At 41.6% G+C, this 15,429-nt stretch overlaps 1 protein-coding gene across 1 annotated transcript in view; it reads left to right on the top strand.

The window, feature by feature from the left end:
- The window catches only part of SLC35F1 (solute carrier family 35 member F1), a 434,637-nt gene that overhangs the window by 371,099 nt on the left and 48,109 nt on the right, over window positions 1–15,429 (top strand). Inside the window, exons 6-7 of the mRNA XM_059083053.2 lie at window positions 100–152; window positions 7,579–7,733. Coding sequence (XP_058939036.1) covers window positions 100–152; window positions 7,579–7,733 — 208 coding nt within the window. The remainder of the gene's footprint in view (window positions 1–99; window positions 153–7,578; window positions 7,734–15,429) is intronic.

The raw sequence follows: 15,429 nt of genomic DNA on the forward strand, positions 1-15,429 counted from the left end.
GAAATTCAATTGATTGCTTCATGACTTGTATAAATCTGGTAAGTGAAACAAAGAAGTAGGACGCATTGCTTATCAGGTCTGCTTTCTTTCAATTCGCAGAGCTATAATGGAGCACAAGGAGCTGTTAAAGGTGCCCTGGGACTGGCAAATAGGTAAGGAGCTTGCTCACCTAAGATGCTGTTTTCAGTAAACCTGAGAAATAACGCACGGAGAGTGAGGGGGGTGGCGGTGAGGCACGAACAAGGAAAGGACTTAGACTGCACGGGACAAAAGAAGAGGAAACCCCCTTGTCACTTTAGGGATTCGTACACACTAGAAGAGACTGAACTGTATGATTCATAATGTTTCTTAATTGAGCCTCTGCCCATTTTCATCGCCAAGATGCCATTAGTGTAGACACAGAAGTATGTTATTAGGTCAATGACCAACTGGAAAGAAAAAATGCCCTGAGGCAGTGGTGGGACACAAATGACAGCAATTTGCTCCAGCCGAGAAACACCAAACTGATGCGATCATTAAAAAGTGATACTTTAGTAAAGGAAAAAAAACTGAACTTAACAAAAAGGCACAAAAGAAAACAAAGTAATGGGCATTCTGAACCCATAAAACCTTTTCAGAAGGGAGCAGTAGGCACAAAAGACATGGTTAACTGACCTCCAAATGGACTTGGTGGAAAATACCAGACAGACTTTGAGCTACTTAATAGTCAGCCAGCATCTAGATGCCACCCGTTTCTAAAGTCACTTTTCTCTAAAAAACATTTAAGACAAGGATTTAAGATCTCAGGTGATGCTCTAATAATGATCACTCAGCAAGCCCTAGACGGTACTGACTTACCCTCAGCCCTGAAATATCCCCTCAGTGTCTATACCAAGACGCCTGGGTTCCAGCAGCGAGCACAGAGCTGGGCTTATGGGCATGCTTGGGAAGTGTGTGCCCGGGTGAAAATACAGGTGGTTCCCCACTCTGAAGCTGGCCGTTTGAGCCATCTCCAGCTTATATGAGCTTTCATGGAACTGACAGCTTCAGTCAAATTCTGCTTCTCCAAACAAGGACAACAGTAACATAAAGCTCGCTACACCACTTTACCTACCCTTGACCCTGAAGCATCCAGGGTTGACTTGCTGCTGACAGAATTGCCTCTGAAGGCACACCAGGTGCTACAGAACTATGCACGACTGCCCCTGGGGTTATCTTTAGTGACTTCAAGGGCCCCCCAGCCCTTGTGTCTGTCACAGAGTCCTGCAGTTTAATTTCTCCCGAGTTGATACAATTAAATGAAAATCAATAGAGAGAAGGGATTGTAGGGAGGAGAGGAAGGCGGCTGCAAGTTATAGCTACATTGGCCTTTGTGATTCTCAGAGCCAGGATGTTACCTGTGCTTGGTAACACTTCACATGCAGTGGTCCATGAGTATAAATTAATTTTATATTAATAGTAGTAGTACTAATAAAAAATAATTTGTCCTCCAATTATGTGGATGTCACATGCATGTCCACCAAGGTTCTGTTATAATTCAGTGTTAGTTAAATATGTCATCAAAAGGCAGTTTTATTCTGAACCCTCATATTGCCATTAAAATGTCAATCTCCTGTGGTCCAAGATGATGAAGGGAACGCATCATAAAACCATCTGTTTAATTTCTGACTGGAAATTAGGCATAGATGGTCTAGGAAAGGAACCAAATATTCATCTTTTCTTTCTGAAGCATGGGTTTGGGTTGAGTGTTTTTACACCATGGCCATCTTTGTCCTCCTACCTCATCCTGACCTACTACAATGTTCTGCTTGGTTCAGTTCTAGGCACATAAAATTCAGAGAATAAATGTTTATTAAATGAGCAAATGAATGACAAGCAAAGGAGACGGGCTGTCCTGCCCTCTCTCATCTTACAAAAATATAGACAAAAGGGAAGCGGTGGAGACAGTGCAGGAGGCTTAGGCTTGGCATTGCACTTTCTTTCTGGGAAACCAGGAGATGGTGTAGCAGCTACTGGAACTCATGGACCCTAGAGGCAAGGAGACATCAAGGGGGTCAGCCTCCCATCAAGGCCTCCCCATGCTCCATGGGAAATCACCCAAGAGTGCCAAGCTCTGATCACTGTGTCTTGGTGGAGCGCTCCCAGCGTCTTAGTTAAGAGACCAAAATCCAAGACTATATCTCCCAGTATCTGTCGATGTGTTTCTCTCTCTTCCCTCTCTCCACATCAGTAATCCCCATCATATAGTCTCTTGGACAGCTCCTATGGTTGCCATTTTAGCAAATTAAAAAGATTTTTTTTCAATGGAGCAAGTGGGGTAATAAACGTGTTTCATATTTTCTGGATTTGGAAAGCATTTTTTAACAGATTCTGTTATTTTCTAATAATATTGGCCAATTGCAAGATGCAAAGAGTAATTAAAAGCAAGAAGATAACATTAATTTATTGATGCTGTTTGTTTTTATTTCTTTGTTTTACTCCACTGAACAGAACGACTGGGTCTGGTTATGTAATCATGAAGCTCAAGTGAAATGTAGGACCTAATAGAGCTAAAATGTCCTCCTGTGGAGCAGGTGGACATATTAGTCAGAAATCTAATAACTAGCTTAAGTGTTCCCTTTATCCAGTTTTGCCATATTATGTTGAAGGACATGTGAACAAGTGTTAGCTGATGTGCAAGTCCAGCGTCAGAGGAAGAAAAAGTGTGCGTTGCGTCAGCCAACACCAGTTCGTGGTGTGCTGGGGCTTCACTTTTCTTGCCGTGGGTGATGCTTGCTTTGGTTTTGGTTTCGTCCTAGAGGCCACAACAAGAGATTTGACCTTTCCCTGAAGATGCAGTAATGGGACCACAGAGCAGGAAAGACCTTAAAGATCATTAAGAATACAGCCTTTCTTTTTACCGATGCTGAACTGGAGGCCTGGGGAACTGAGTCCGCTTCTCTGGGCTCACGGCTGCCTGTGGTGGGACTAATTTGCACTCTCTGAGTCATCCCCCCATCCTGGTGCCTTAGTGCATATGTCCTGAGAAACCACCTTACCTTGCCTTTATTTTTAAGAATTAAAAGTAATGTTTTAAAAATCTAGTCTAGTCAAAGGAAAGTAAAAGAACACTAGTGACACCAGTGGGATCCCAAAGAAAGTGATGAGATAAAATATATGCAGCGGGCTTCCCTGGTGGCGCAGTGGTTGAGAATCCGCCTGCCAATGCAGGAGACACGGGTTCGTGCCCTGGTCCGGGAAGATCCCACATGCCACGGAGCAACTAAGCCCGTGAGCCATGGCCGCTGAGCCTGTGCGTCCGGAGCCTGTGCTCCGCAACGGGAGAGGCCACAACAGTGAGAGGCCCGCATACCGCATAAAAAAAAAAAAAAAAAAAAAATATATATATATATATATATATATATGCAGCATACACAGACACGTACTATATACATGTATATACCATATCCATCATATATAAGCATATATAGCACACATCACATGATGTATCATGTATATATGATGTGTTGTGTATATATCATATATAAAATGAGATGCTCATTACAGTCAAATAGGATGCCTCATCCAAGCCCCATTTCTTTTCATAATAATTAGACAATATAGGTTAGCAGTATGTGCTCAGAATTTAAATTCAGGCAGCCTGAGTGACCTGAGGGCAAGCTACTCAACCTCTATAAGCTTGTCTTCTGCCTGTTTGCTCACAGATCTGTTTCTTACCGTTACTCTGCTCTGCATTGCAGAGGCTGACGACTGACTCATGCAAAACAAACGCATGCTTCCCAGCTGCTTTGTTAACTGGCTTTCAGTTAGATTTGGCCAATGGGAAGCAGTAGAAGGGGACTGGAGGGTGAGAGGAAGAAAGAAACCACAGTGTGTCTCCTTCTTTCAGGTCAGGTCTCTAGAAATGGCTAAGTGTTCTCTGATTATTCCTCTGCTGGGCTTCCCTGACTTCTGACCTCTGGTAACATGGCCTCCTCCCTGGTTCCCTCTGGCTCCAGGGGTGTGAATAATTTACTGCTATTGCTAATATCTGGGTTGCCTCAGCATCCCTGTTTCCCCGTCACCCGTTCAAACACCTTTTTAACTTGTGCCCCATATTATATTTCCTCTTTTGAACATGGTATGGACTGTGCTTTTTGACTGATACACTCTATAAGCCTATTTCCTCACGTGCGTAAAGAGGATAACAATAGCAATGGCGGCAATGGCATTATACTGTTATGGAGATTAATTAATGTACATAAAGTACATGACACATAACCAGTGCTCAGTCAGTATTAGCTGGTAGTATTCTTTCCAATTTCTTTAGCTTAAATCTCTTTAGTGCATGAGGACAAGAGCTACCAAATTCTGTCTTTAGTGAGAAGGAAATCATTTCAAATAAGAAATGGTTATACATATACTTTGTAAATGTAGTTATTGCACCCATCATGGGACCGTCAGTCAAAAAGTAATTCAGTCCATCTGTTTGATCATGTCGATCGATTGTTTGAAAACCCCACATGCACAGCAAGCTGGGCCTTCAGATGCATCACTTACGTCCATTAACTAGCTAATGTCCATCTAAGAACAACAAATCAGTAAATTGCAGCAATACTGCATTCCCACTCTCCACTTAATCATGTGTTCATTTGGCTGACCATGCTTTGCTCACAAAACAGGATATTCACACACAAAAACATTGGTTGACCCAGCAAAGTGATTAACTATGATGGTGTATATATTTCACTCCTATCCCTCTAAATTTGACTTCTGCAGTTTTTAGGAACAGGTCTAGAGTGTTTCAGCTTGGAGCATCTCAAGGTAGCCTGAGGAGTAGAGTGAAACTCTGCTGTGTATCTATTTTCTTACACTCCTTGGCTCACCAATTAGCTTGTAAAGTCACACCTCTTCTCTGAGCTGCCAGTTGTATATCCACTCCCTACTGGACAGATTCTTTTGGATGATGCGTAAGCGTCTAACACCTAATGTGTTCAAAATAGAGCTTCTTATTTCCCCTGAAAACCTGGTCCTCCGGCTCAATTCTCTCCATCTCAGTAAATGGCATCATAATTCACCCAGTTTCTAAGTTAGCCAGAGCCCATGTGAATCCATAGGTGTCTTTGATGCTGTCCTTTTCCTCACTCCCTACATCCAGTCTACCAGCAGGGCATGTTGAGTCTTCACAGACCAGCCACTTCCCTTCACCTCCACTGCCACTCCAAGCAAAGCCACCAGCATCTCTTGCCTGGACTTAGACCCTGCACTCCTCACTGGTCTCCTCCGTGCTTTTCTCCTTCAGTTCCTTCTCCCCACAATAACCAAAGTCATCTTTTAGAAATGTAGATCAGAGGTTAGCCACCTGCTATAAACCCCTCAGTGGCTTCCCATTACAACTAGAACAAGATCGATTTCTTTCTAAGACCTACAAAACCCCACATAATCCAGCCCCTGCCTAATTTTCCAACCTCCTGTCTTATCACTGCCTCACTCTGTTCATCCTGCTCAGATATTCTGACCTCTGGCAGCTCCTGGAACCCATCAGGGTCTTTTCATTTGTAGGTCCTCCTGCCTAAATTATTTTCCCCCTGGCAATCTCCTTTAGTCCTTCAGCATTCAAGGTAACTGCCACCTCCACCCCTCCTAAAGCAAGCTCCCTGTCATTCCTCATAGCAACCCTTTTCTTCCTTCATAGTACTAATACCAACTCTAAGCTTCCTGTCTATTCTGTTTTCCGTTGTATTGCTAACCCATAGCAGATTCCCTAGAGCATAGTAGGTACTCAGTGAATAGTTGGGTGAATAATTGAGTGAATATAAAACATCAGGTCTCACATGTGAGAGTCCATAGTATGCTAGGTAAGGTGATGGGAGGGTAGGATTGTGGAACTTCCTAGCCCAGTCACGTATAATCAAAAAAAAAATTTTTTTAAGGCTCTGGTTCCTGGACTACGTTTTGATCAAGTTTGATTACTTTTAGTTGATTAATTTAGGATATATTTTATCCCTAGTCTGTTCATCTCAGATTCCTTAAAGGAATACTGAATTAATTTTTATGTCTTTTCATGTATTAATCATAGGTTATTTAATATTGCATTTTTAGTAACTTGGTTAAAAGGAAAATAAATTATAAGTAGCATGAAACTCAAGTACAGGAAAATTGAACATTTTTAGCGAATTAAAACTTTGGATGGAGAACCAAAAGCCGTCTGACATTACTATGACAGCATATCCACGAGAGGACTTGTATAATTTACTGAACGAGAAAAGTGATTATTCCAGTTTCCTCTTAGGGCATTTCCACCACACTAGAGGGGGCTGTTGTACTGAGTTTGCTTACTTAGTGTTCAAAATAAAATTCTTATATAGACTTGGCATGGCTTTCCTTAAATATCAGAAACATATAGAATAATGATTCATGCTCTGAAATGCTTTGCATATGGGAAAACCAAATTTCTCTATGGAGGGATCCCTGTTCTTCACAGTCAAAGGGACTGGATGTCTAGTACCTACCAAATCCTCCAAAATTCATAGGACTCAAGGGAAGTAATCTGCCCACAGCCTAAAGCAGACACATGTAATCAAGGTTCCTTTGGAAATGTTGGATATTTTATTGTATAAAAATGCCCAGAGATCCACTGAATCGCATTACTTATGCTTATTCTATGCCTTATTCTTTCAAGGTAGAGAAATGGGCATAATTTTTCTACATTTGTGTTGCATCAACATCTAAGAAGTGATGAACCAAACTCTAGATTTAGCCATAATCCTCTGTTTGGGAGTCAACAAAATTATGTACTTATGGAATTAGTATTAACAATTGTGTATCTAGTTATAATGAGAGAGAAAGACAGAGAGAATTTCAAAGGATGAGGGACTGATCATATAGCATTTTTTTCTTCTTTTTTATATTTCTGTTTTGCAAAACTTCGTTCTTTGATGGTCTACAAAGCATTTACCTATTTCTAAAACAGCAGAGCCTGCATGTGAGAGCCCACGGTACGCTAGGAAGAGTGATAGTGGAATAGGACTCTGGTGTTGGCGGTAGGGCTGAGCAGGATTCACAAATCTGGAAGAAACTGACAGATCATCTTGTGTCAAAGCAATGAAGTGATTTGCCTAAGGTCACACAGTTAGCACTTCAGTGCAGTACTCGGACTTAGTCCACATCTCTTTGTCATGTAAGCCCTTCCGTTTTAAGGACTGTGTAGTTATTCATTGTTGTGAGCAATGCATGACACAAGTAGTTTTATTCCCATGTTGCAAATAAAAAAGAAATGAAAAAATGTTTTAAAAGTCATGGGTACTGGAAACTACTTAGAGCACAACCAGAAATAGAATTTAGAAGACTTGACCCTTTGTTCTGACTGTAGCCACTAAGAGGTACTCCTTCCCGGAAGAAGCAAAACATCATATATGTTTGAGAAGCATGTGGTTTTTGTTCCACATGCAGATTTTCACTTTTTACTTTATGTTTTAGCTACGTATTACCCAATAATAGACATCCGTTAATAGAGTGAAAGATAAGTTGGGGGCACCATTCCCCTTCTTTTACCCACTGCGGATCCACAGAGGCCCTGGAGGAGGCTGTGACGTCACCTCTCTTTCCTCTCCCCATCAGGACTGCTCTACGTTGGCTTTAGTGCCTGCATGTTTGGTCTCTACAGCTTCATGCCAGTGGTCATAAAGAAAACCAGCGCCACTTCGGTCAACCTCTCCCTGCTCACCGCAGATCTGTACAGCTTGTTCTGTGGGTTGTTTCTCTTCCACTACAAGGTAAGTGGAGTCCGTGCTCCTTTCTGAAGATGATACTTTGTAGGAAGGAATGCATATAGGTAGGAATACTCTGTTGTGGAATTGCCCCAATTTTGTCATTTTGCATTGAGAAGCAGGAATGCACCTCTGTGTGCTAACCCCTATGACCTGGGTATTCACTTTCCAACTATAAGACTGAAGCAACATTTTGTCATAAGATACTAGTCACTACAGACATTTGATAGTGAAAGATAAGAAACAGCTCTAGAGGGAAAGGCTTTCAAGTAATGGGGGACAGTTTTTCTGACATCATTCACCCCAGAAGCTACTCTTTTTCCAGCCTAGAACTAGGGAGACTTGTACAATTCTCATGCTATAACTGCCAAATGGATTCTGCCAAAGGCACTGGAAGAGTGTATTCTCATTGGAGAAAAGACACAGTTCCTGCAGTTTCTGTTTTGCATGTATTTTTATAGCAAATATGAATGGAAAATGCTAATGCATTCAAAATAGTTTCTATTATATCATCCCTAAAGAAGAAACTATTCAGTACAAAGATGGCAATCTTTTCGAGTGTAAGACTCTACCCACATCCTCACCCAAGGCAGGCATGACATTGGTTATGGTCCACTGAGGTGTGCTATGAGAGGCTATTTTTTAAACACTACACTCACTGATTCATTAACAATTGACTAGAGTTGGTATGTGAGAAGAGACCCGCTTGCCATTCCTTAACTAGTCAGTGGGGACTCTGACCAGTGTGAAAAAGGACAAGTAAGGGATATCCAAACAGATAAGACCAAATTAGGACAGGCCAAAGAAGAAGAGACAGAAGAAAAGAGGCGCTGCTCTGGGCCACTTCTAGCCAAGTGCTTCACCAGCAGTATTACAGGTAATGTCATCTTCTCACGGATGTGGCCAATTGATAGGGCATCTTGGTGGGCAGGGCATCTTCAGCCAGGTCACACTGGGTTTGGAGGTTCCCGGAGAAGTGCTGAGCTGGAGGGAGTATATACTTGAGATGATGACCAGAGGCAAAGCAGCAGAAGTGAATGGTCAGAAATATTACTGTGCTAAGCCAAAATCATAGCCAAGAAACAGACCAAGAAGAGCGGGCACGGGTGGAATAGAGGTCACAAACAAGGTTGGAAGCTGGGAGGACCAGAAGCAGATCTGGAAGATGAGAGGTGAAGAAAGCAACCATGGCAGCAGATAGGGATAAAATGCTGAGTCCCTGTTTTACATGGAAACTTCTGCCAGTGTGGTGGCAAAAATGGCAGCTTTAAGAAATTGTCTATTGCTGGACCGCATTTGTACATTGTTGGTAATTTGTTTTGTCTAGTTGGTACAGTCTGTTTCCTGAGTGCACCCTGGTCCTCATAAGGGTAAAAAGTAAAGTCTCAGCATGTTCCAGCCATTGCTTCCACCAGTGTTAGGAGGACCACCTTCCCTCAGAATCCCCCTCCAAACACACCCAATTCTTTTCCAGAGCCCTGGGGACTCTCAGCTGGGGTCTCATCAGTACCGCACAGTGGCTGCTATTTTTCTGTCTCTCCTCTACGGCTAAGCATCCACATCTAGTCCATTCCTCAGCATGAGTTCTGTTCTCAGCACTTCCTCCTGTAATTGTCTTTATAAGGTCCAACTAGAAGAATCCCTTTAATCGTCCTTGAGGAAAGGTGACTGAAACCTATTGTTTTGTTGAAGGACTACGGTCATTTCTTGGGCAGTCCAGATCCAGTTCAGCTCTCAGCATCCTTCATAGCAGTGTTCTGGAAAGTCTGCTCTCACCAGGGGTACTTTGCTATAAGTGCAGATTCCTGGGCCACACCCCTGAGCCACAGAATCAGCATCTGGGGATGCACCTGGGGGAGTCTGCTCCTCCGTAAGGCTGATGTTCTCTGAATTTGAGAACAAATACCTGAAAAGGGGTCCCTGAGCAGTGCTTGTTCATATTTGAGTCTGTCACTCCTCATACTTCCACTGACTTTTGGTTAGACCTGGGGCTCTCTACATAAACAAGCATCAGAAACTGGGAAGGCTGATGAACCAAGTAAATTCTAATTCTCCAAAATTCATCTTCTTCTCTCATCATTTGTATGTTACTGCTAACTTAGGGTAAGTAACTTGGGGAAGAGGAAACCGTATAGCACCCTATCATTGTGCCATCAGAAGGGAACCTGTGTTCTCCGAAAATTACATTCCTGTACTCACCTATTTGGAGGTGTCATAGATGTTTTTTAATTCTTAAAGCAATGCTTTTCACTATACACATATATTTTGTTACCATTTAACAGATAAATTTCCTTAAGGTAAGAAAACACAGTAGGTGTTTTCTCTAGTTAAAATTGATTCCTATTGTCTTTCTTTAAATCAAACTTTCAGATAATTGTAGATACACAAAGAAATAATACAGAGTTCCCATTTACCCTTTACCTAGTTTCCCCCATTGGTGACATCTTGCAAACCTGTGGTATAATATCAGGATATTAACATCGACACAGTTAACATGCACAATACTTCCATCCCCACAAGGGTTGTTCTTGTTGCCTTTTTATAGCCGTGCTTACTTGTCTCTCACCCACCTCCTTAACCCCTTGAAACCACTAATTTATTCTCCATTTCTCTAAATTTGTCACTTCCATGTAAATGGAATTATACAGTATGTAACCTTTGGGATGAACTTTTTTCACAGCATAATTTCTCAGCATAATTCTCTGGAGATTCATCCATATTATTTTATATATTAGTAGCTCCTTTTTTTTTTTTTTTTTTTTTTTTTGCGGTACGCGGGCCTCTCACTGCTGCGGCCTCTCCCGTTGTGGAGCACAGGCTCCAGACGGACGCACAGGCTCAGCGGCCATGGCTCATGGGCCCAGCCGCTCCGCGGCATGTGGGATCCTCCCGGACCAGGGCACGAACCCGCGTCCCCTGCATCGGCAGGCGGACTCTCAACCACTGCGCCACCAGGGAAGCCCCAGTAGCTCCTTTTTTATTGCTGAGTACTATTCCACAGTATGGATGTACCATGATTTATTTAACCATGCACTCAGTGAAGGACTCTGGGTTGTTTCTGTTTGAGGCTATTACATGTAAAACTGTTATGAACATTCATGTACATGTTCTTATGTGAACAGATTTTTCATTTCTCTGAAATAAACAACCAAGAGTACAATTGCTGGGCTTATGGTTGTAGCATGTTTAGTTTTATAAGAAACTGCCAAAATATTTTCTTGAGTGACCTGTTATCTTTTGTTACAAAGAAATACATATCAGTTGTGAGAAAGTCAGAAAATACAGATAAGTATTGTTATACATTGGTACCATTTACAGTGCATATTACTTTTGTAGTACACATATTTGCAGTTCATATATATTTTTAAATTTAATTACACCATGCATACTGCTTTGTTACATGCTTTATTTAAACTTAGCATGTAGGGACTTCCCTGGCTGTCCAGTGGTTAAGACTTCTCCTTCTAATGCATGGGGTGTGAGTTCGATCCCTGGTCAGGGAGCTAAGATCCCACATGCCTCACAGCCAAAAAACCAAAACATAAAACAGAAGCAATATTGTAACAAATTCAATGAAGACTTTAAAAATGGTCCACATCAAAAAAAAAAATCTTAAAAAAATTAATAAATAAACTTAGCATGTATATATTTCCTTGTCTTTTAATATCTGTATATAATGTGAATGTGAATGAGTGGTTCTCAACCCTGACTGTGCATTATAATCACCTGGAGAAAATACAAAACATAGCCGTTCCAATGGTTTGAGACCATAAGGCTCAAAGCCAAGTCAACAAACCCATACCAGCTATTATCCTTTGTAACTGCCTTTCTTAGGGAACAGACATTCCCATTTATTTGATTTAATAAAGTTTTATTAAAAAAAAAAAAACCATAGCCAGGCCCAGGCACTACCCCAGAGAGTGTGATCCTGATTGGTCAGGAGTGGGAACTTTTAGAAGCTCTTCAGATGGTTCATCACATATCCTAATACACAGCCAGAGTTGAGATTATTTTTGTAGATATATAGTATTCCAAGTAATGGCTATACTTTTAAGTTATTTAGTCCCAGGTTTCTCAACCATGGTACTATTGACATTTTAGACCAGATGATTCTTTGTAAGGGGAGGGGGCCTGTCTTGTGCATTATAGGATGTTTAGTAGCATCCCTGGCCTTGACCCACTCGATGCCAATAGCATCCTGCAAGTCGTGACAGTCAAAAATGTCTCCACTCATTGCTAAACATTGAGAACCACTGATTGAACTCAAGTGGTATCTCTTTTTGGCTATTATAAATAATTTGGGGAATAAGCTTGTACTAAATCTTTGCTCACATTCTATATTTCAATTTTTTTGAAACAATTTTTAAATAAATCCCGTAATTGGCTTCATTTCTTTTTTGAAACAAATATCTTTACAATAATTTGAGAATCCTATTGACCAATCAGGAACCTTGTATAGAGGCAGTATTCACAAAGCCATGTTAATATTATGGGCTATGTCATATGACATAGACAAATGCTCTATTTCTCCTTTCCCTTCACTCTCCTGTACTTACAGTTGATACCACATCACTTCTTGAATAAACACTGCCTTTTACTGTTCTCTGTTTTATGAACAATAGTAATTAATATCTGCAAAGAAATAAGCTAAATTCTCAATTTAAATCTTTAAAAAATTCCTTTTCCTTAATTTCTAAAAGAATCTTCCAAGCAATGCTTGAATTTGCAATCAAGTAGTCATTATTTGGAAAATCCAGGATGTTTTTCCCCAGGGCCCAGCTTGCCTGCCTCTGAAATTGGCCGTGGGCTTCCCAGATGGGAGGCTCTCCAGAGCCAGCAGCAGGACAGGTCTGGGCGGCGTGCATGTTTCCCACCATAGCCAGATGAGCCATCGCAGAAAATTGATTTTTAAAAACTGCTTATTGGGGGTGCTTTTATCATTAAGAGCAGTTTATGGTCAATGAAAAATCTTGACAAGTTTTGCAAAATTTAAAAATGGTGATGTCAGTTGTGTGTGTGTGTGTATGTGTGTGTGTGTCTGTGTGTGTGTCTGTGTGTGTGTATTTGGGGCAGTAGGAGAAGGTGGTTATATTTTTAGATATCTTCTTTGGAAAAATATCTATTTAGATTCTTTGCCCATTTTTAGTTGGGTTATTTGTCTTTTATTGAGTTATAGTATTTCTTTATATACATTGAATACTTATCAGATATATGATTTGCAAATATTTTCTCCTACCCTATGGTTGCCTTTTCATTTTCTTGCTAGTGTCCTTGGAAGTATCTATCTGGTTATACTTTTAAAACCATGGAAGGAACCAATTCAAGCCCACCATGGCCTTTGGGCCACCAAGTCTTCCCTCGTGGTTCCTGACACCACTCCTTTCCAGGGCAACTTAGTACTGACTGCTAGTTGCTTCACATTGTCTGCTTTAAGGAGATAGTTGAAAGTCACAGCCTGAGGAAGAGAAGATTCATTTCAGCTCAGGGCGTCTTTAACTATTTAAAGAGTATAGTGTGGAAGAGAGTTTAAACCAATACCCCTCAACCTTGACTACACATTGGAATCACCTGAAGAGTTTTTAAAATACTGATGCTTGGGTGTCACTCTCACTGATTCTGTATTTAAGTGGTCTGCAGTGCAGCCGGGGCATTAGATTTTGTTGTGGTTTTTTTTTGTTTTGTTTTTTTGTTTTTTTTTGTTTTGTTTTGTTTTTTGCGGTACACGGTCTTCTCACTGTTGTGGCCTCTCCCGTTGCGGAGCACAGGCTCCGGACGCGCAGGCTCAGCGGCCGTGGCTCACGGGCCCAGCCACTCCGCGGCATGTGCGATCCTCCCAGACCGGGGCACGAACCCATGTCCCCTGCATCGGCAGGCAGACTCTCAACCACTGCGCCACCAGGGAAGCCCCGGGGCATTAGATTTTTTTTTTTTTAACTTTTTTAACATCTTTATTTGAGTATAACTTTTACAATAGTGTGTTAGTTTCTCCTTTACAACAAAGTGAATCAGTTATACATATACATATATTCCCATATCTCTTCCCTCTTGCATCACCCTCCTTCCCACCCTCCCTATCCCACCCCTCTAGGTGGTCACAAAGCACAGAGGTGAACTCCCTGTGCTATGCGGCAGCTTCCCACCAGCTATCTAATTTACATTTGGTAGTGTGTATATGTCCCTGCCACTCTCTCACATCGTCACCGCTTACCCTTCCCCCTCCCCATATCCTCAAGTCCATGCTCTAGTAGGTCTGTGTTTTATTCCCATCCTATCACTAATCTTTTCATGACATTTTTTTTCTTAGATTCCATATATATGTGTTAGCATACGGTATTTGTTTTTCTCCTTCTGACGTACTTCACTCTGTATGACAGACTCCAGGTCCATCCACCTCATTACAAATAACTCAGTTTCATTTCTTTTTATGGCTGAGTAATATTTCATTGTATATATGTGCCACATCTTCTTTATCCATTCATCTGTTGATGGACATTTAGGTAGGGGCATTAGATTTTTAAAGACTCCCCAGTTGACCCTAGTGTTCAGCCAGAATTGAGAGTCATTGGTTCAGACAGTTTATGTGGCTGCAAGCAGGTGGCACTTGGACCAAAGGGTGAAGGTTATAAGATTATAGTGAGATAGAAAGAAACCTTGTTAACAATTAGTCATCCGAAAGTGGACTAGACTGTCTTGGGGGTTCCCCTCACTGGAGGAAGCTGGGCAAGAATGTGAGAGGGGTAACGGGGAGGGGACTCACACTTCAGTACTGACGATTAACCCGTGACCTGATCTCGTCTGGTTTTACTGCAGTCTGCAGTCAGAGTTTACCTTTCACCTAATCATGATGTCTTTAAACAACCTTCTGGTCTGGTTATAAATATCTCTACAAGTTGAGAGAGGAGGGCTATTTGCTCACAGATGTTGCTTACTCAGGCAGAACTAAATGATTAAATGAAGCACTCCTGCCCAACATTGATTATTTGCTTTTTCTCACCTTCCATCCTTGGAAAAAATCCATTCCTTTCCCCACCCATCAGTCCAGTGTCTGCAGCTTCTCTGCCTCTCATGCTGACTGAGCAATAAAGCCCCACATCCCAAGGAAGCAAAAGACCTAATTCTGAAGTGGACTATCTATGTGGTATAGTGCTCTTTGCAAACTCTAGTTTTACAAGACTTTTGAGAAGTGGTCATATATTTCTGTTCTTTAGTACCTAACAACACTATTGAATCCAAAACAGTAAATCTATAGCAATCCATGGAGATTACAGGAGATGAGCTTTACTGCGCCTCAGAGACCCCTTAAAACCAAACCCAGGAAGAGATTCGCATAGGAAGTTTTCAAACTGATGGTGTGTTGGCTTTTCAAGGTCAAAGCTTGACCAGTTATGAACTCTATCCCCTTGTTTATTGAACACAAGGACAGTTTTGAAATTGAAAGGGTATTGGTTTCCTGTGGCTACTGTAACGAATTACCATGTACTTAATAGTCAAAAACAACACAGATTTATTACCTTACGGTATTGGAGATCAGAAGTCTCACTTGGTTAAAATAAAGTGTTAGCAGAGCTGGGTGGCTTCTGGAGGCTCTAAGGGAGAACCTGTTTCCTTGCCCTTTCCAGCTTCCGGAGGCTGGTTGCTTCCTTGGCTCGTGGCCCCTTCCTCCATCTTCAAAGCCAGCAGTAGAGCATCTTCAAATCTGACT

The sequence above is a fragment of the Kogia breviceps genome, chromosome 13, assembly GCF_026419965.1.
Source record: "Kogia breviceps isolate mKogBre1 chromosome 13, mKogBre1 haplotype 1, whole genome shotgun sequence".
NCBI classification, from domain to species: domain Eukaryota; kingdom Metazoa; phylum Chordata; class Mammalia; order Artiodactyla; family Physeteridae; genus Kogia; species Kogia breviceps.